Source organism: Xenopus laevis, chromosome 8S (genome assembly GCF_017654675.1).
Source record: "Xenopus laevis strain J_2021 chromosome 8S, Xenopus_laevis_v10.1, whole genome shotgun sequence".
NCBI lineage: Eukaryota > Metazoa > Chordata > Amphibia > Anura > Pipidae > Xenopus > Xenopus laevis.
In genome coordinates this window covers 74,254,609-74,276,790 of record NC_054386.1, presented here as the reverse complement: position 1 = coordinate 74,276,790, position 22,182 = coordinate 74,254,609, and the positions used below count along the sequence as shown (strand labels likewise).

Genomic DNA, 22,182 nt, shown 5'->3' with positions numbered 1-22,182 from the left:
GTAACTTCGGGTCTTTTCGCGGCTTCAAGACTTCAACTTCGTGTCTTTTTGTGGCTCCGGCGGTGCAAGAACTTTACAGCCCAGCAGCTGAGCTGTACCCCCCCCCCCCTGATGGCGGCCCTGGTTGCACGTTCTTAGTCGCTGGTTTTTATAGAGCGACAGTTTTGTATCAACCCACTGCACAAAAACACTTTCCTTTTTGGTCAGATTGGGAAATAGAGACTCTGACGACTACCAGGGGAAAGTATTTGATTAGTTACATGGGCGTAAGTCAGAGCTTTGACCAGAAAATATAAATGACTTCACCTGAGGGAATGTTAGCCAACCAACATGGAAGCAAAGCTATGTCTCTATTATTTATTCTTTAACAAAGGCAGGAAGTGAGAGCAGAGTAGAAAACCCCATTGGGAGCGAATTTTCCGCCACTTTATAGTTAAATTCCGCTAGCCACTCCCACAAGGCTGCCACAGCGATTTCGCGTAGTCGTGATGTCACAATCTCGCGTGATGAGACTTGTAGTGTCGGGAGATTGTGATAGACAGGAGCTTGGCATCTTGCAGCGAATACAGTTCAGCGGGAGGTGTAGGTAGCGGACTGTGTTGGGCAGTATGGCCCAGTGATATCGCCGAACTGCACACTTCGTACAGGAGAGCGGGAGGTAGGCTGTTTACATGTTCTTGTACAGCTTCCCGTACTGCTCGTATTCCCACAGCCGGGCCCCGCTTATCATCTAAAACCCACCGGGCCTGGAACCACCCCCCCCCCTCCTGGCTGCTCTGGTACCAGACAAAGATGCACAACTCAGGCTATGCCGGTCCTGCTAGGGCTCAGCTTTGTAATGGTTATATTGTGTCACTCCTGTGTTCCACATCCCATTCATTCATCAGCTGCTCCTCGACACTCGCTCTATACAAATCACCTTCCCAACTGCACTTCTGCTATTTACACCCTGAGAATCCCATTTCCCAGCTGCATCCCCTGCTATTTGCACCTTGCAATCCCATATCAGCTCTGCTATTTACTCCTATTCTCTCTTGTCTATTCCTATTTCACACCTCCCAACTGTCCCTTTTTCAGAGGGACAGTCCCTCTTTTGACAACTCAACCTAAATTTGTACTGGAAAGTCCCTATTTTCTCTGCACTGAACAGCCAGAAAAAGAAACAAAGTTTCTCACTTAATTGGCTTTTAGGTGCAAGGCCAGACGTGGAGTTTTTGCGGCGTTTTACGTTGCGGTTTTAAAAAAGAACAGCCAGGCGTAAATACACTACTGAAACCACACGCAACCGTCCACATGCGTTTATCAGCACATACGATTGTTTTCCCAACATGCACTTCTCATTGTTCTCATTGAATTTGGACGCCATATTTAAAATACACTGCGTATTTATGTAAAGTGTGGTTTCAAACGTGCAGATCCCATAATAGGCTATTGATTTGGTAGTTTCTTGACGTATTGGCGTTTCTGCTAAAAAAAAGGCAAATACTGGCGTCCTGTGGCAGATTTTAGCTTGCAAGCGCCCTGTGTGAATTGCCATAGTGCGTTTTCCATTAGTTTCAGTGGTAGTGCAGTTTATGCGTATTTACGCCTGGCTGTTCATTTTTAAAAACGCAAAGTAAAAACACCGCAAAAAACGCCACGTCTGGCCTTGTCCTTAGCAGAGAACCCAGAACAGCTAACAGGTGCAAATAAGATACTTTGTAACAATTTTGAGACACAAAAAAACAGTTTTGATAAGGAGAAATATTTTCAAACTTTCATAACCTGCCAAATTTTGTAAAATGAACATGGTAATTAGGGGGTGGGGCCACAGAAATGGGCGTGGTCAAACAAATTCACTGCGCTACGTGGGAAAAAAATTTTGTCCCTCTTTTTATTTCCAAAATGTTGGGAGGTATGCTTTATCCTCATCTTGCAAATCCCCACCCTGCATAATCCTTCCCTTGTAATTCACATTTGCTTTACTGCAATTTTTCAGCTGCAGCCATAGTACTGTCCCCTTGTGAAGCCCATTCTGCAGCCCTGGTATCCCCACAGTGCAAATCCCATTCATCACATGCACCCCAGCTAACTGCATCTCGCCCTTTACATTCTCCAAATCAGCTTTCAAATAAACTCCGGAGAAGCACAGCAAATTCAGTGTATCTTTATTTTTCACACAACATGTTTCGGATATTGATATCACAAGCACCCAATGAAGGCTATCTATATCTGAAACGTGTTGTGTGAAAAATAAAGATACACTGAATTTGCTGTGGTTCTCCAGAGTTAATTTGAGAGCTGATTTGGAGGATTTCTGGCTGGACGGGGCTACTACTCTGTTGGAGATACCATAAACACAGTGAGTGAGGGATCACCAAAATATTTTAAACGATTTGTGAACCATTACATTCTCCAGCTACAGCCCTGGTAACCACTGCATGAAAATCACTTTTGTAACTATATGTAGCATTGGCACCACAGATGTCATTCCCCAGATGCAACTTTTGCCTACTCAACCTACAAATGTCTGCTAACCTGCAGTGATGGTGCCAAGACTACCACTCTTGTGAAAGCAGGACACATCCACTTGCATGACTAATTAGCTCATAATGTTGGTGCTATCTGTCCAACCATGCAGCCCACATATCAATTCATTTCTAATTAACCGTACAGGATGTGAATTAAATTTACAATTCTGTGATCAGTTTTTGTTATCCTGCCAATTGTGTTCTGAACGCTGCCCTGATATCCCCAGTGTTTCTTGTATGTTCATACTTGAAGTTCTATTCCTTTGCTGCATCCCTCCCTAGTACCCAGATTGTAAAACCCTATGGCATATCTGCAGCTCTCATCCTCAGCCTGCAAATTCCATTCCCCTGGCACTTATCAAATGAATGGCAGCCACCTATCCCGTGCAGCAAAGTGTGTCAGCTCTGATTTGCCCTCTTTGTAAGAAAATAACACTTTGCTCAGCATGGCCCCCTACTTTACAGGACGAATCTGGCATTATAGCCCTAAAGTACTTCAGCCACTACTCTCCCATGACTACTTCTTGCAATCATGAGATAACTTCATACTTTTTTTTTTTAATTTAAAGATTTTATTTTCTGTAAAACTCTTACATAAATATAAGACTTACAAAAACATGAAACCTCTCCTGTTCCCCTTCTACACCCCTTATGGAAAACATTTTCAAACTTTTGTAGTTCAAGTACACCGTTGAAGTCCAACATTTGTTCAGGACCTGTTTAACCCTTACTACAAACATGAAAACATTATCGGCACATATTTAAAGCAAAATCAAGGGCAGAACTGCACCCACCCCAGACTTCTGTAGAGATCTGATGGCCTTAGTGTAAAAAGCCAGTTAATCCTGGAGGTGTCCGATTATACAGATATACTCATCTTGCTGATAAATGTCTTTCCAGCCACGGTGATAAATAATTGGGGTGACTCTGTTAATTGGCAAATATTGAAATAATGTATAATTTTTGTTTCATTGTATATATATATATATATATATATATATATATATTTCCTCATTTTTGGAGATCAGGTTTGGATCAGTCTGTTGTGATTTGCTTGCCTTCTTTCATAACAGTACAGTCAGATGACAGGTGAATTGCACTCATGCTATAACATCACAGTTCTATGCCTTTTGTACTTGTCACATAAGATAAGTCAATTTGCAGGGTTGCATGTAGATCCATCACTATATAGTGACATACATTATTAGTGACCTACATTATTTAGTTCAAATTACCATGATGAATGCTTCAGGGTAAGATCTGAAGAATGCAGGCTGCAGTGTCTGACTTATCCGTTTATTCTTACTCATTTAGACCCTCCGTTTTTTGGAGTTCTGTTGCATTATTGCTATTTAAATAGATCCAGTCTCTATATTGCTATTATGGCAGAAGACTGTAAATGGCTCACAGCAGTCTCTGATTATAGAGTGTTAAGAGGTTTATAAAGGAGCATTACTGAGAGCAGTTGTATGTTCATTAGCAGTAAGAAAAGTGTAAGAAAAATTGATTTGAACAGAAGTGTTCTAAAACATAATTTGTAAATACAGGTATGGGACTTTTTTATCCAGAATGCTCAGGACCTGGGGTTTTCGAAATAATGGATCTTCTTACATTAAGTCTACTAGAAAATCATTAAAACATTAAATAAACCCAATAGGCTGTTTTTGCTTCCAATAAGAATTAATTATATCTTAGTTTGGATTAAGTACTAGGTACTGTTTTATTATTATTATTGAGAAAAAGGAAATCATTTTTTAAAAATTTGGATTATTTGATTATAATGGAATCTATGGGAGAAGGCTTTTCTGTAATTCGGATCTTTCTGGATAACGGGTTTCCGGATAACGGATCCCATACCTCGATAATGTAAGTATTGCATGTCATCACGTGACTTTTGGGCTACTAAAGTGCAACAGCATAATGTGCTTTATGCTATTTTAACTATTAAGAATGGCTTGGATGATTTTTTGGACAGACATAATATCAAAGGCTATTGTGATACTAAACTCTATAATTAGTATAGATATGGGTATATATAATGTATGTGAAAGTATGGAGGGGTGTGTGTATGGATGCTGGGTTTTCATTTGAAGGGGTTGAACTTGATGGACTTTGTCTTTTTTCAACCGATTTAACTATGTAACTCTATGTAACAGAATCCGCTCTGTTCTTCATAGGAATGGGATTTATTGTTGAATGCTATATACATTGCTTAGGTCTTTCTAATGAATAGAAGTATGAGAATACTTGTGTATTTTGCGCCTGTTCATATCCTGCATATTTCTGTACATGCAGAATACAGGTATGGGACCTGTTATCTGGAAACCTGTAATCCAGAACGCTCCGAATTACGGAAAGCCCATCTCCCATAGACTCCATTTTATCCAAATAATCCAAATTTTAAAAACGTATTTCTTTTTTTCTCTATAATAATTAATCAGTAACTTGTGCTTGATCTCAATTAAGATCTAATTATTCCTTATTGGAGGCAAAACCAGTCTATTGGGTTTATCTAATGCTTATACGATTTTCTAATAAAGGTATGAAGATCCAAAAACCCCACTTCCCGAGCATTCTGGATAACCGGTCCCATACCTGTAGTTCTATTATTCACGGAAACTTGCCTTATAGGTCAGCTCTTTTTGTGTTAAGTGCATGCTTCGCTTTTATTAGTCTTCCAACGCGTACTTAGTTTGCTTTGTGCTCAGGCCTTCCTGTGTGGATGAGTATTTACAAAAGGTTGTTCAGTTAACACCCTAGTCTTTTGCAAACAAAAGGAAATACGATCCTGATATATATCTCTGAGGCAGGATACACATTTAATACCCATCAGTTTATGATTACATTTCTATTAACACCTTCTGCAGACCTATTGGAGAGGGACACAACCATGACTTGATGTGAACCTTGCTCTACATGATATCTATGTCCAAAACAAAAGCAAGCAACTTTTTCGGAGTGGCTGTCAATAGACCGTTTTATCCAGTGTTATCCAGTGTACAGTATGCCCAATGTATATCTTTAGACATCCTGTCCTTGTGTACAATTAAGAAAATAGTGTTTATGCATTAAAATCTGGAACCATCTCTCGGTGAAGAAGTGTTCTAAAGATTTATAAGCTCTGTGACATTCATACAAAGAAGGTTTCCTTGTCAGAGACATTTGACAGCTAATCTACAACTATGCCAGGTTCATATAATATATGTTTTTGGTTTATGTAGTTTACAATTACCAAAGCATATGGTTTATATTTTTTGAGCTTTGGCAGTGATAAAATGCCTTGTGTGTTGTGTACTTAACTTCTTTCAATCAACATGGAAAACACATTAGTATATTCAAAGGAAAAGTAACACCAAAAAATGAAAGTGTTTTAAAGTAATTTAAACTGGAAGCAAAACGAGAAAAGGCACAGGATACATAGTACTTAATGGTGGTTTTTCTTATCTGTTGTGTAATCTGTGCCTTTTCTTTTTTTCCAGTTTGAATGGCTGCCCACATGGCTACACAGCAGCCTGTTTATGTAAACTGTAGTATATAGGCTTTCTGAAGCAAATCCAGAAGTTTAACCAGTGCAGAGCAACAATACATTATATTTTAATTACTTTGATACACTTTCAGTTTTTGGTGTTACTTTTCAGTCAGAGGTACCATAAACTGAGCAGTCCTAGTTGGAGTAGAAATATTTATGTTCTGACTCCACAGCCCTGTGGCCATAGGTACAAATCTGCACTTTAACAAAAAAAAAACCCCACCAGTGTAACCAGATGATAGCATAGGTTTGATGTTCTTTAACTTTGCTTTATTCCAGTGATTATTAGACGATGGTGGTTCCTGGGAATTCCCCTGGTATTCCACGAGATCATGCAATAGACCTCAGCGACAGAGCAATGGACTTGGCAGCAGAGCCAGATCATAGCTCAGACTTAAATGAAGTACAGAAACTCCATGATTTGGTAAAAAGATTAGAAATTCAAAATCAGCAGCTGAAGATTAAGAGGATTCCGCAGAGTTCCAACATACAAAACTTATCCGGCATTGATAATCATCTTTCTGCTTTAAATTGCACTGGAGTTATGAATAGCATCAACATCCAGCCTGAGAAAGGAGATCTTCAGATAATCCCAAACCTACAGTCGCAACTTGATCAAATCAACTCGGAGAAGGAAAACATTCCAGCTTTGAGACTGGATGCACAGGTGCAGTACGAGAAGGTATGCAGTGACTCAAAACCTGGAAGCAAAGTCGAGATCCACTGTGAACAGGATGATAGTTCCTTCTACTGTGTTGATAGCAGTGCAAGTGCAGAGCTGGAGGAAGCATTCGGCAGAATGTCTGAGCTGAATTCAAGTGGAGAAAATATTTTGGATGAAACCGCACTCGATGAAGTAGATGTGCTGGAACTGGGATCTTGCAGTGAAGATGAGGAGGATTGTTGGTACGTTTTGTACATTTACCCTATGTACGGGACCTGTTATTCAGAATGCTTGGGACCTGGGGTATTCCAGATAATGGATCTTTCCATAAATTATAGTGGTTGGCACTTATGTGTTGTTATAAATATGTTGTGTGGTGTGTAAAACAAGGCCATGCCCATGTCTAAAAATGTAAAAATGACTGCTTTATACATCTTTCTATCATTTGGCCACTAAAGGTCAAGTTTCCAGTTTAGATTGTATGGAAAAGAATAGTTATGTTCTCATGAGTGCAAACAGCATAGTGTGGCAGCTTCCGCTCATGTGAAAAAACACAAATATTTTGATAAAGTCTCAATATTAAAGTATAATTGTAGAGCTTATTGTTCTCAATTAGAATATGCCATACTGCTTATCTACAGATGTTGAGATCCCATGTATAGTTACTGAATGCACAGAATATTCCCTTTGTAGAGTGCATCCTCCTAATGAAGAGCTATGGTGCACAAAATGTTGCTTCTACTTCATAGGCTTTGTTGTTGCATTCAGAAAAAATACTCATGTCCTACTTGAATAATTTGGTTTATTTTTAAGGTTGTATGTGTCGCCAAGAAAGGTGGAAAACGCAGAGCAGAAACCAGATTCTCCATTAAAATGGTGCAGACAGGTGTTGGACCACCACAGCCCAGAAACAGAAGCTGCTTGTCGTTCCTTAATAGGCAAACTCGACCAAGGTTTGTATAATGATGCAAGTCTTATCTTTTTATGTTGGGAGTTATTGTATACATTCATTATTCTGTACTTAGTAAAGTAACTCCCATAGTACCTTGTAAATCTCTCCATTTAGCTCCAAAAGTTTGGCATGGTCAGGCTTGGCCCTAATGGGGAGCAGTCCCATAGATTCAGAGTCTGGGGTTTAAAGCCTCATATCTTTTCTGTTTGACCCAGAAAGCACCTGCCTTTAACAATGGGTATATGCAATTGTTGCATATGACTTGTTTTAATTGGGATGCATCGAACCCATAATTTTGGATTCGGCTGAACCCCCGAATCCTTTGCGAAAGATTAGGCTGAATACAGAACCGAATGCAAATCCTAATTTGCATGTGCAAATTAGGGGTTGGAAGGGGAAAATATTTTTATTAAGTCATCACTTTTTATCACAAAACACGGAAGTAAGAAATATTTTTATCCCTCCCTGCCCATAATTTGCTTATGCTAATTCGGATTTGGTTCACCTGGGCAGAAGGATTTGGCTGTATCTGAGTCCTGCTGAAAAAGGCAGAATCCTGGCTGAATCCCTAACCGAATCCTGGGTTCGGTGTATCCCTAGATTTTAATTCATGGATATGTATAAGAGTCTGTAGTATGAATGTGGCATTAGAGAACATTGTTTCAAACTCGCTCAGATAGTGTGCTTAGTAAAAAATGGTAGTACATAGTATAAAGCCTGACACAGTTCATCTTAGATTGAAGTCTTAAGATCTCAAATTAGTGTTTGCCAAAATGCCAAGTGCTGCCTTTACCAGATTGTCAGGCTCATTTATATTGCATGTTTTTTATTCTGTGGATAGTTTAAAGGAGAAGGAAAGCTACTGAGGCAGATTATTTCCAATAGATTACCTGCATTAGTGCAAGCTTTAACAATTTATTCTGCAGAATACTTTACCATACCTGAGTAAACAGCTGTAGAATCTCTGTTTGTTTAGGATAGAAGCTGCCATATTAGCTTGGTGTGACATCATTTTTTGTCTGAGTCTCTCCCTGCTCCCTCATGGCTCTGGGCTCAGATTAGAGCAGGGAGGGGGAAAATGAAGGGGAGAGAGGAGCCAACTGAGCATGCTCAAGCACCTACCCTGGAGGTTTATGCTGAAAATCGGAAGTCTGATACAGAAGCCCATGTGTACACAATAGAAGGAAAGAAATGTGGTGTTTCTTTAGACAGAGGACTTAGTTTGAGGGTTTACTTAGTTTTATTAGTTTTAACCTTTCCTTTTCCTTTAAACGTTCATCAACTAAAAATGTTCGTCACGGCACACAGGGAATTCTTGTAGTTTTTTCTTTAATGTTTAATCATAGTTCACAGACTACATATTTTAGCTTTTTTTTTTTTTTTTTTTTTTTTTGGATGGATGTTCATAGAGACTAAACCTAAGCATTTCCTGCAGGCACTGCCTTACACAAAAAGGAAATCACCAGTTGCCTTGTGAAACTGTTCTTGCATCCTTTCTTAGAGTGAATTCTGTGTTTACTGTTCAAAGTAACTGGAACTTCCCTAAGTATAGCTCAGTAACAGTGTTTTCCTCTGTTTTGCAAAAGACTCAAATGAAAGGGGTTTTTATTTGTGTTTATCTTGTGTTCAAGGTAGAACTGAGTATAATTGTTTAGAAAAAAAAAACTATTTTACACACACGCGCGCGCGTATAGGATCCCTTATCCGGAAACCCGATATCCAGAAGGCTCCGAATTACGGAGTCTCCCATAGACTCCATTTTATCCAAATAATCCAAATTTTTAATAAATGATTTCCTTTTTCTCTGTAATAATAAAACAGTCGCTTGTACTTGATCCCAACTAAGATATAATTAATCCTTATTGGAAGCAAAACCAGCCTATTGGGTTTATTTAATGTTTAAATGAATTTCTAGTAGACTTAAGGCATGAAGACCCAAATTACGGAAAGATCCGTTATCCGGAAAACCCCAGGTCCCGAGCACTCTGGATAACAGGTCCCATACCTGTATGTGTGTATATGTGTGTGTGTGTATATATATATATATATATTTTTCTTTTTTTTATCCTTGAGAAAGAGCACAGTTGGTGTTGGAATCATCAGATTTTTTTTTAATAAACCTTGATTTTTTCACACTCAACGGGAATACTTGTAAAAAAAAATCAAGATTTATTGAAAAAAATCTGATGTTTCGAACACCAACTGTGCTCTTTCTCAAGGATAAAAAAAAAAAAAAAAAAAAAAAATATATATATATATATATATATATATATATATATATATATAGTTGGTCAGCATGGGTGGAGGCAAAAGCACATTTGAAGCATGGGAATCCTCTCCCCGTTTTTCATTTAAATCAGTAGGAACTCATTTGCACAAGAAAAACTTTCAGAACATTGTGTATATTGATCTTTACATGTTTGCATCAGTGTTGTGTGGAACAAACTGCAATTGGCTCAGTATCTATTGTTAAACAACATCTCACTGTGTGCTAATTTACTTCCCTTTCCAATATTTTTTTTATGCAAACCATATTTTGTCTTTACAAAGCCATTCTTTCTTTTCAGTCCCATCAGGGAGCAGAAGGTAAGCAATACAGATGTTTATATTAAAATCTCTCTGCAAAGAATTGCCATGCAACTCATTTGTGAGCTCTTTGGTAATGATGATTTGCATCTTGTGTTTTCCATGTTTAGACTAACAAGGTTATGCTTCATTCTAGCGAGTAGATGGAAAAGCCTGTACTGCAGCCCACTGGCATCGCCATCTGCATATAACACCAATGCTGAATGCAGCTATGGTAGCAATACACTAAACTCACCGGGGTGCCTCAAATCCACTAACAAAGCACTACTAACTTGTGGGAGTTCAGGTACGGCACGTTTGGGTGTATTTATTGCTAATGGCATGTTTACTAACAATGGAAGGCTGGTTTGACTGTAACATGTTCCGAAAACAACTGGGTTATTTAAAGGGGTTGTTCACCTTTAATGTATGTATGATGTAGAGAGTGATATTCTGAGACAATTTGCAATTGGTTTTCATTTTTTATTATTTGTGGTTTTCGAGTAGCTTTTTATTTGGTTGCTCTCCAGTTTGCAATTTCAGTGATTTGGTTGCTAGGGTCCAAATTACCCTAGCAACCATGAACTGATGTAAACAAGAGACTGGAATATGCATAGGAGAGGGCCTGGATAGAAAGAAAAGTAATAGAAAATTAGCAATAAGGGGCAGATTTATCAAGGATTGTAGTGAAAAGAAGTAAAGAATTTGAAGTTCGAGCTAATTTTTGTGTACTTCGACTACGGAATAGTCTAAATTCGATTCAAATCAGAAAAAAATTAGAATATTGAAATTTACCATGTACTGTCTCTTTAAAAATTAGACTTCGACCATTTGCCATCTAAAACCTGCCGAATTGCTGTTTCAGTTTATAGAGGGACCTCCTAGAACCTATTTGGAGTCAATTGGAATTTGAAAAAACTTTCGAATTGAATTTGATCGAATGCGCTGTTACTTTGATTCGTACCATTCGAGCGAACATGGTCTATTCACCCGAAGAAAAAATTCTAATTTTTTAATAAATTTCGGTTGGTCTTTTTTATTCAAATTTCGAAGTTATGGGAGTTCAAAAAAACTTGATAAATCTGCCCCTAAATGTGTAGCCTTACTGAGCATTTGTTTCTTTAAATAGGGTCAGTGACCCCCATTTGAAAGCTGGGATGGGTCAGTAGGATAAGGCAAATCATTTAAAATGATGAAAAATAGATGGACTAATTGAAAAGTTGTTTAGAATTGGCCATTCTATAACATTCTAAAAGTTAACTTAAAGGTGAACCACCCCTTTAAACATCTTTGACATATAATTTTGTAATGATCTACCAGTATTTACTGCTCCCAGAATACTTTGTAAGCCAGCGACAGGTAATTCTGTGCTTTCCATACAGTTTGTATCTCTGTAGTAAATACGTTTATCACATTTTATAAAATGAAAACCATCATTTTTCTGGAGGTGCGATAAAGTAGTGTAGCCTTATCACATGTTAAACTTGACTATAATCCCAAGGGGGTTAACAAACTATTGCCATTACTCATTCTAGAAGTTTTTATATAGGTTCTTAAAAACAGGCTACACCATTTACACAATAACTGAAAATATTGCTTAATGAAAGTGAATTAATGAGGGCAAATATCCTGTAGCTGCAGGTACCACCCTTGATCTGCTAATTTACTGCTGTTGAAACAGCCCATCTTTTACATGTTTGCTTGAAACTTTCTGGAGTCTTTATATGTTCTGTTCCACAGTAGCAGGAAGAATTTCCAGGATCTCATTTGCACAGATGTTTAAGCGGATTGTTTACCTTTGCATTAATTTGTGGTATGATGCTGAGATAATTTGCAATTGGTTTTCATTTTTGAGTTATTTAGCTTTTTATTCAGCAGCTCTCCAGTTAAAGGGATTCTGTCCCGGGAAAAAGTTTTCTTTTCAAAACGCATTAGTTAATAGTGTTGGTTCAGCAGAAATCTGCACAAAAATCAAAAGGACAAACAGATTTTATTTTTTATATTTAATTTTGAACTTGGGGCTAGACATATTGTCAGTTTCCCAGGTGCCCCAGTCATGTGACTTGTTCTCTGATAAACTTCAGTCACTCTTTATTGCTGAACTGCAAGTGATATCAACCCCCCCCAGCAGCCTGACAATATAACAGTGGGAAGGTAACAGCTCCCTGATACAAGATAACAGCTCCTTGCTTCATATGAGAACAGCACTCAATAGTAAAAATCAATGTCCCACTGCGACTCCTTCAGTTACATTGAATAACTTAAAGCAGTTCCATCCTGAAGTGCTTGCTCTTGCTGATAGCACAGGATCAGGCAAAATTATGGCTGCCTACACACCAATAATACAACTAAAAAATAATATACTTTATTATATATTATAATTATAATAGAATTTTATATGGTAGCGTGAATTATGTGCAGTGTAAACAGTGTAATGTAGAAATAAAAACTACACCATAAAAAAATCATGGCCGCATCCCTTTAAGCAACCTGGTTGCTATGGTCCAGATTACCCTAGCAACCATGCATTGGTTTTAATAAGAGACTGGCGTATGAATAGGAGACAACCTGAATAGACCGATGAGTAATAAAAAGTAGCAATAACAGTACATTTGTAGCCTTATGGAGCATTTTTAAATGGGTCAGTAAACCCATTTGAAAGCTGGAGAGATTTAGAAGAAAAAGGCAAGTAATTAAATATCTATACAAAATAAATGATGACCAATTGAAAACTTGCTTACAATTGGCCATTCTGTAACATACTGAAAGTTAACTTAAAGTAACAGTAACATCAAAAAATGAGTGTATTAAAGTAATGAAAATATAACGTACTGATTGTGCTGCACTGGTACAACTGTTGTGTTTGCAGAAACTCTACATTCGTTGGATAAACAAGCTGCTGTTTAGCCATGGGGCAGCCATTCAAACGTGAAAAAGGAGAAAAGGCACAGGATACTCTACAGATGAGCTCTGTAGTATACAATGGGATTCATCAGAATGTATCTGTGATCTATTGTGTATCCTGTGCTTGAATGGCTGCCCCCATGGCTACACAGCAATTTGTTTATATAAACTATAATAGTCTTTCTATAGCAAACACACCAGTTTTACCAGTGCAGGGCAACAGTACATTATATTGTCCAGGGCCGGAACTAGGGGTAGGCAGAAGAGGCAGCTGCTTAGGGCGCAACAATTGGGGGGCGCTGGGCAGCTACCTCTTCTTCTTCTCTTCCTACCCCTAGACTGGACCTGCCACTAGACTGGTGCACGAATGCCGTTACTGTGCCTCTAGGTGCATGTGCGTGCCAACACCTCTATGGGCATGTGTGCAAAAGCCTCTACTGCGCATGTGCGCGCAAACGCCTATACCAAACCGGCATGTCCCGATGCCACTACCACGCATGCGCGCGAAAGCCGCTACTGCACTTGACGCGGATGGGGGCGATCTGGCTGGCTGGTCTGCCTAGGGCAGCCAGCAAGCCTGGCCCGCCTCTGATAATGTCATTCCATTAAAACATTTTAATTTTTTGGTGTTACTGTTCCTTTAAGGTGAACCACCCCCTTTAATACAAAGGAATTATATTAATTAGAAAATATTCTTCAAATAGCAACCCCCTTGAGCTGCATTCCTGTTATCCTTGTAAATGCTGACTGTAGTCATTCTTTTTGTATACTATACTAAAGATGCATTGATTTTTTTCTGTCACATATGCCTCTTGGCTCTCCAAGAAAATAGATGGGTGTGTAATGCCTTTGTCTATTTAACTGAAAAACCAGTGGCATGCAAAGACATACACCCTAGAAGGATTGTTGTCATGTGCCTCTACTGTATTAGTGTAGCATGTGGTTTATGTTTTTTCAAGTTTCAATGTATGTAGTTAAGTTGACCAATTAATCTCCCTTTCTGCCCCCATCTGTGTATACAGCTTTTTTCTGATTCAGTTTTATATTTATTCTTCCATTAATTATAACTTTTGGCGGTACAGTGTTTTGTCAGTTTTTGTTCTGTGGTAACATGCAGCCTGAAAGCATGTTAGATTTTTTCATAAAGAAGGTTCTTGATTTGGGGGGGGGGGAAAAAGCACTTCAAATCCTTTCCTTCCTTTAAGGGTGGTGGCTACTGTAATTTGATGGCGGGATGGCACTCAGAACGCTTCATTTTTCAAAGTCTCATGAAGTTGCCTCACGAGGAAACTTTGCCACTTCGGAAAGCTGAAGCGATCCGTGTGCCATCCCGCCGGCAATTTACATTCTAGCTGGCGGGAAGGCATTTAGGGGAGATTAGTCGCCCAAAGAGGCGATTTGTCGATGGGCGACTAATCTCCACCCAGTAGCCACGTCTGCCGCCACCTTAAAAGCTTCCTGTGGCTCTTAGAATTTTTGAAAAATAATTGCTTGCACAAAACTGCACCAGGCTTTTTCAGTTCAAAATCAATAAAGAGTTGATTTGGAGTTTTTTTCTCTAACCAACACGGATACAAAAGCTGTAACCATCTAAATCATACCATGCGCTGGTATCCCACACAGACTGTCCTAGATGTAGGTTAGTCTTGCATGGTCTTAGGAGATCGGGCCCACGTTCAGTTGTTAACAGTGTGCTGATGCAGCACAAGGAACAGAATATTTAGAACGGAAATAGTTTATTTAAAATTAAGTAAATATAATTGATTTAGCATAGTCAAATGTATACAAGTCCATTAATAGGTCCTTTTCATTGTTCTGTTTTTATTCAAGGTTATTTAAGTATCCATTCTGCCCTAAGCTCTCAGTCTTCTGTAGACAGTGAGTTGAGTACCTCTGATGACTCCATATCCATGGGCTACAAACTACAAGATTTGACCGATGTGCAGGTCATGGCCCGTCTGCAAGAGGAAAGTAAGTCTCGTTTCTTGTCTTGTAAATGTAAAAAAAAGTTGCCTTGAGAAAGGTCCCAGGGCAACCGAAATGTTACGTTGGCTGTTCATGCGGTTTTGAATACATTTTGAATTTTTCACTCTTGTGTTGCTGGTCTTCATTTGAGGTGTCTACTTGCCGTGCATCCGAGGCAAGTATTATAAAGGAGTGCTGTCCTTAAAGGAGAAATCAACCTCCTCTGTAAGCGGACTGAGAGATCGGCAATTTCCGTGTAATTCCGCACATGCGCAGTTGTTGCAAACCGCTCCAACTGTGAATGCGCAGAAATACCAATCCCCCATCAGCTTACAGAGGACGCGGAAGATGGATGCGTGGAACTTCGCTGAAAAAATTTGTGCCGAGGGGTAAGTATGGAGTACTACCTGGGGTAGGGGGTACAGGGTTTTTTCCCCACAGGTTGATTTCTCCTTTAAGTCTAAGAGCTAAGATTTTACTACAAAGAGAAGCCAAATGGATTCGGATACAATAGCCCAGAGGGGGCTCAATGGGATTGACTCTCCATAGTGCTTAGGTTATGGGTGGCTAAATAATGTTTCCATTGTCTCTTGCTATTTGTTATTAGCCTGTCAGAATGTGTTGCTTTCACATATTGTAGCCCTTTTCTATTGCTTTTCATAGCAATTTCTTAGGTTTGAGAAGGTTTGTATGTTTTGTATTTATATTGCAGCTCTCTAAACTAGTTCTGAACACACAGGTCTCCGGCAGGACTATGCCTCCAGCTCCGCGTCTGTTTCCCGACGTAGTTCAAGTGCTTCTCTTCATTCTCTCAGAAGAGGAACGTTCAGTGACCAGGAATTTGATACATACAGTCTGGAGGATGAAGATGATTGTGATTGTTCTCTGTCCTTCCGTAGCTCACACCAGTATTCCCCTTCACCTCTTAGTTCACCCCGGTGCCAGTCTCCTTCAGCGGCTGAGAGGAGGGCAACAACTTCACGTATCAGACCCCCCCGAAGATCTATTCAGAATCCTGTCCAAGAGCGAATGAAATATGCAAACTGTGAAGGTGAGACTCCTGGAAACTTCTCTACAATGCTTGAACATATCATGAACATCACATTTTTGTTTCTCTTGAAGGGTATAATTTTCTGCAGTTTTACATTATTATGCTAACATTTTAAAATGTAAGTGAGTGAGTAAGTCTATAATAAAATGCATGATTTTAGCAGTCACCTAGTGTAACATTACTGTTTGCTAATATCATTGGGGAAGATAGAAAAGTCAGTAACTGGACATAAAGGAGAATTCAACCCTTTAACAAAAAAAAACAGAATTTTCCTGATGGTCCAGGTATCTGGGGGTTTTGGCCAAAAAGTCATGGGGGCAGTCCTTGGGTAACCCGGCTGTGTACCCAACACAGGTGCAGATCCCTCCCACCTTCCCCTGTGATTCTGGTAGTTTTTTTTTTTTTTTCCTAGTTTTTTTTTTGTTGTTGCAGATTTGGCACTGGAGTGACATCACTTCCGGTCCAAAGTGGCATCACTATGGCACGCATTCTGGCTACTGTTATTGGAATGCTGATAAAATGGCTATTATCTCGGCCCTCGTGTCTCTTTTCTTTCTCCTATTAAAAAACTATTCTGTCATAATTATTCTGCTACACACACATAATTTCACATTAGTTATATGTATATGATGTTTTTGTTGTGTCTCATTTTACCACCTCTATATGTTTTAGATGAAATGCGCCACAGTATGCCTAACCTGGCAAAGACAAGCTTGCGTTCCCTTGAAGCTGTAAGAAGCAGTCGAAGTTTGGAGTCTGATCTCCAGGGCCCAAGCAGCCGTTTAACCAGGATGCAGCAGCCTTCAACCAGTATGTGTGCATAATCTCAAATAAACTTCTCTGTCAGTCCAGAAAAACGTACTGTTTTTGTTTAGAGATTTTAATTAGGCATATTTAGACCAATATGTTTATAGAGATGAAAGTAAAGTACAGGTATGGGACCTGTTATCCAGAATGCTCGGGACCTGGAGTTTTCCAGATAACGGATCTTTCTTTAATTTGGATTTTCGTACCTTAAGGCTACTATAAAATCATGTAAACATTAAATAAATCCAATAGGCTGGTTCTGCTTCCAATAAGGATTAATAATATCTTAGTTGGGATCAAGGTACTGTTTTTTTTTTATTCCAGAGAAAAGGAAAATTAAAAAAAAAAATTGGATTATTTGATTACAATGGAGTCTGAGAGATGTTCATTCCGTAATTTGGAACTTTATGGATAACGGGTTTCCAGATAATGGATCCTATACCTGAATTCTAAAAACAAACTAAACTACGAGATAGAATGCAAGATGCAACAAGCATAGCAATTTCATATGCCCTAGAAGGGTATGTTTGAAGGCACTGAGAATTCACTAGCTAATTGATTCTTAATCCAGTTCTCTTACATTTTAGGCTAGGGCCACATGGTACCCAGAATTAGCTATCTGTAGTATGCTGATTTGAGCCCTAACGTGGGCTCCTCTCTTTTTTCTGCATTCGTAAGTGTTAAATCAGATTTGATTGGAACAGACTGGGTGGATTTAGGGCAGAGACACACGCTCAGATTCGGGGATATATAGTCCCCGAACTGCCTCCCGCCGCTAGAATCTGAATTGCCGGCGGGACTGCACTCAGAGCGATTTGTTTCCCGAAGTCGCATGAAGTTTCCTCGTGAGGCAACTTCGGAAAACGAGGTGCACCAATTGCCATCCCGCCAGTGATTTACATTCTAGCTGGCAGGAGGCAGTTTGGGGAGATTAGTCGCCCGAAGAAGAGGATATTTGTTGCTGGGCGACTAATCTCGCCGAATCTGAGCGTGTCTCTGCCCTCAAGGGAAGAACCACGAGTCTCTGCATTTTGAGCTAGAGTCCTGCGCGAAACCAATTTGTTAAACCAGACCCGCTTGGACCTGCTACCTGACCCACAAGTACCTTATCTGCAACCTGCTGACCATCAAGAAACAGTAAGTCCTGTCATTGTAAACCAGAAGTGACATCATTAGAAGTAGGCGTGATCAGAAAAAAAAGGAGTAAAACTCGCTATTGAGAAGACCTGCGACCCAACCCGCAAACCTGAAGAACTGCCAACCCGCGTCTTTACCTGCTCCCGAAACTCGTATCTGCAACCCGCAGGTTTCTGCTGGTTACCCAGGGGTACCCGACCCACTGCAGCACTCTATTTTGAGCCGAAACCCACTGAAGTCTGTTCACGCTGAAGCAGAGCCAACACTTTACAAATGTGGAAAAGAGAGGAGACTACTGCCCGTGGTAGGGATGAAATCAACCAGCATATTTGAGCTAGCTCATGTTGGCCCCTGTCTAGCCCTATACTTCGGTTTTTTTTAGGATTCAAATATCTTTCTGTAGTGGACATCCTTATAATATGGGCAGTAAGTACATGAGTGTTTTCAAACTGTAATTTTGGTGATGCAGGTTGCATATGCAATGAAAACTGTAGTTAACAATCAATTTGGTTTTTCAGGTACTCCTCCAAGTAAACTGCGATATGCAAACAATCAACCTGCACTGTCCGTTCGCCAGCCTATTAAACCAGGTGTCAGCACAAGTTCACACTTGACCTCAAGGCAAGCAATAAAATCCTCTGGCTACAATAATTCAAGTGGTATACGTAAAATCCAATCTTCTCCTGGTCTGAATCCTTCAGGATCTGGTGCAGTTTCCAGAACACCCTCCATTAAACATTCCAATGTGAAATCTCAGGCAACGATTGGATCCACTGTGCCAAAAAGTAAAATGATTCAGCCATCCAGAAGGTAACTTATTAATTTTTATTTTTCTGGCAGATTTCAGCAGCTGAGTACCTAAAATACCCATGCCAGGCTGCAGTTCACTTGAACAGAAAAGACCTGGTGTCTTCAGCCAAATAATTAATTTTCCAATTTGGGGAAGTTGGCAGGGTTACGATATTAAACTCTTCCTATCATACATAAAATACATAATTTACAAACATTACGAGGCACATTTATCAAAGTTGAATTTCGAATTCATGTGAGTTTTTAAAAACTCCCATAAATTCGACCAATCTAAATTTATATTAAAAAAATCTGATTTTTGAAACACTGATGAATGGAATCGCCCCGAAAACTCGAATTGAATTTGTTTTGAATTTTAAAAACTCAATTCGAGTGTCAGGAAGGCAGCAAACATTAAAATTGATCCCTGGACCTCTCCCATTGACTTAAACAGCAATTCAGCAGGTTTTTAGCTGCAGGGAGCAGTTGTGGGTCAGGTGCTGCGATCCCCTGCGTTCCGGTTTTAATGCGTTCAGCCACAGGGGAGCGCAGGAGGAGACGCGATGAATTCTTTTCAATGTAGCTGTACTCACACAGACGCATGTAAGCGCTGAGCACAGGAAAAATGCAACATGCTGCGTCCCAACATGCATTCCGTGCTTACATGCGTCTGTGTGAGTACAGCTGCATTGAAAAGAATTGATCGCATCTACTACTGCGCTCCCCTGAGGCTGAACGGTTAAAACTGGAACGCAGGGGAGCGCAGCTTCAAACGCCTGTGCATAAGGGCCCTTAAACTGTCGTTTAATTAATGGGCAGATTTATCAATGGTCGAATTTTCTAATTGATTTTTTTTTTTTTTAAATATATTAAATTCGAAGGTACTCAAAACTCGAATGGGACACTATTAATGAAAAAACTCGAACGTCTAATATTCGATCGAAAAGTTCCAACCCGAAAAATTCAAATCAAATTTGGATAGTACAAATAGTTTTCTTCCTAAAAAACAAACTTGAATGTCAGGAAGGCAATTAACATCTTCAGATGGCTCTGCCATTGACTTGTAATGAACTCCGCAGGTTTTAGGTGAGGAATATTCTAATTAGAATGGTTTCCATGGTCGAGCTGTGATAAATCTCACATTGGAATTTACATTCCAGTTGGTGCTTAATTTGACTGTGAGTTTTGACAGTTTGAGTTTGAATTCAATTTGACCCTTAATAAATCTGCCTCTAAATGTATCTTTCCAATCATAATGCTGAATATATAAAACGAATAGGGAAAGTATCACTCATTGAGCGAGCTCTGCATTTCACTTCTTGTTTCACGTGGTTCCCTGTTCTATGTTTGTGGTGTTCTTGTTCCATCTGTAGATCTCTTCCTTCTGCAAAGATGAACAACACGCTGGACGATGATTCATGGAAAGATGGATGCTATTAAGTCAACTCAAAGATGAGTTTATCCTTATCTTATGTCCAGCGGGCTGGACACTGGCATTTCAGAAGAGAACTGGAAAACATTTTGCTGTCAGGTTTTATTACCTGCTTTTGTCACAGAATCCAATTTCAGATTTTTTTTTCTTTTCGGTTCTCAAGCTTGAATTTAAAGAACTCTGTGTTGTTAGCTGTAGCTGTCATTTTCGTCACTGCCATATCTTTGCACCTAAACTAGAGTCCTGCGCGGAAACAATTTTTACCCCAACCCGCGACCCAAACCACAACCCGCATATTTTCCCACTTTGAGCCACTACCCGACCGTGACCAGCAACTGCCTTATCCACATCCAATCACCATCAAACAGGAAGTGATGATGCTGCAAACCAGAAGTGATGTCATCAAAAGTGGGCAGGGACAGAAACACGTTTTGTAAAACTTTAAAAGGAGTAGAATATAGACAATATTAGATAAAATAAGAAATTTAGATGAGACCCGCAACCCGACCCACAGCTATACCCGCACCTGAAAATCCTCCCCTCATTCCGCAGGGTGCCCCCTTTTTTTGCGGATAACGGACACGCTGCAGGACTCGAACCTAAACACTGAGATAGAAAATGTGTTGTTTTGGTGCCACCAACAAAACAAACTTTTTGCACTGCTGTAAATCTTAAAGGACCAGTAACACCAACACTGAAAGCCGGTAATGCAACTTGACTATTTATTAACTATTTATTTAAAGCTACTATTATATGTACTGTACCTATAACAATATTTTCTTTTACACAGAATTCCAAGATTTTATCTAAACAAAGCTCCACTGGCTCTGTTTGTTCTTTAGGGCCATAAAAAATAAAATCTATTCGTGAACTGCCACAAAAGACCAACCAGAAGAAAATACTGGTATTTGCAAATACAAATATGATACTTTCTAAGTGTTAACTGAGTTTTATGTATAAATGCTTGTATGTGATTTTCTGGTGTTACTGGTCCCTTAAGTGAGTCATTTGAAAGATAGCTGTAATATAGGTGTTCTTAAACGTTGTTTTTTTGTTTTGTTTTTTCATCATTTTGACTGGTTAAAGAGCTCACAGGTTTTTCTACTCACTCTACTCAGAGGCAGAAGTTTTTTCAACTGCAGACTTTTGTAATGTCCTTGACTTGACTTTCTTGAAATGTGATTATACACAAATATATGGTTATGATTTAGAATCCACTGCAAGGACTAGAGAAGAATTCTTGTGCCAGTATAAATGGATTAGATAGGACGGTGCACAATATTTGTGTGGTAACAGAGTAATTAGATGCTACGTGTAGAAGAAACTTCCATGTTTTTGTGAGACACCTTTTGATTATCTTGCTTGACATACTTCCAGTGAATAAAAACATCTACTGACTGCCGGTTTGCTCTTCTTAGACAACTTCGAGCTTGTGTGATGAACGAGTGAATATGATGCAGTGAGGTTGGCAGTGTAAATAATTCCAGAAGCAGAATCAAGGATGATATTTATTGTGAACACGGCTTTTTGTATTTTCTTGGAATAATAGCAACAACAACCCCCCCCCCCCAAAAAAAAAACAAAGCCTGAAAGTCACCAACCATATTCACACCAAGATTCTCCCATTAAAAATAAATAAATGTACAACTTAACATATATCGGTATATTGATCTAGATGGGAGTACTTCCAGATAATTCACTATACAGGTATGGAACCCGATATTCAGAATGCTCATGACGCCTGGGGTTTTCCGGATAATGGATCTTTCTATAATTTGGATCTAAATACCTTGAGTCTACTAGGAAATAATATAAACATGAAATAAACCCAATAGGCTGGTTTTGCTTCCAATAAGGATTAATTATATCTGAGTTGG

General features: G+C 39.2%; 1 protein-coding gene across 4 annotated transcripts; it reads left to right on the top strand.

The window, feature by feature from the left end:
* Nucleotides 1–448: 448 nt before the first annotated feature.
* Nucleotides 449–21,703, top strand: slain2l.S (SLAIN motif family, member 2 likeS homeolog). Of its 4 annotated transcripts, XR_001932957.2 has the most exons (10): nt 498–658; nt 6,319–6,945; nt 7,517–7,656; nt 10,378–10,527; nt 14,955–15,095; nt 15,829–16,140; nt 16,813–16,950; nt 18,603–18,705; nt 18,786–18,894; nt 20,247–21,703. XR_001932957.2 is itself a non-coding variant. In XM_018233081.2 (9 exons), exons 2-9 carry the CDS (start codon nt 6,332–6,334, stop codon nt 20,311–20,313), a joined length of 1,854 nt encoding a protein of 617 aa, XP_018088570.1. In that variant the 5' UTR covers nt 449–580; nt 6,319–6,331; the 3' UTR covers nt 20,314–21,703. The 4 variants fall into 4 exon arrangements, 3 of the variants coding, with proteins under 3 accessions (XP_018088570.1, XP_018088569.1, XP_018088571.1); XM_018233081.2 differs by having other exon boundaries at nt 449–580; nt 18,603–18,894; XM_018233080.2 differs by having other exon boundaries at nt 18,603–18,894.
* The last annotated feature ends 479 nt before the right edge of the window (nt 21,704–22,182 follow it).

Bases quoted from the DNA above. Each gene is read 5' to 3' on its own strand.
- slain2l.S (XM_018233081.2), top strand. From the start codon at position 6,332: ATGGTGGTTCCTGGGAATTCCCCTGGTATTCCACGAGATCATGCAATA. The intron at 10,528-14,954 runs GTACGGCACGTT...TTTTTATTCAAG, and splicing joins ACTAACTTGTGGGAGTTCAG to GTTATTTAAGTATCCATTCT. The intron at 15,096-15,828 runs GTAAGTCTCGTT...CTGAACACACAG, and splicing joins GGCCCGTCTGCAAGAGGAAA to GTCTCCGGCAGGACTATGCC.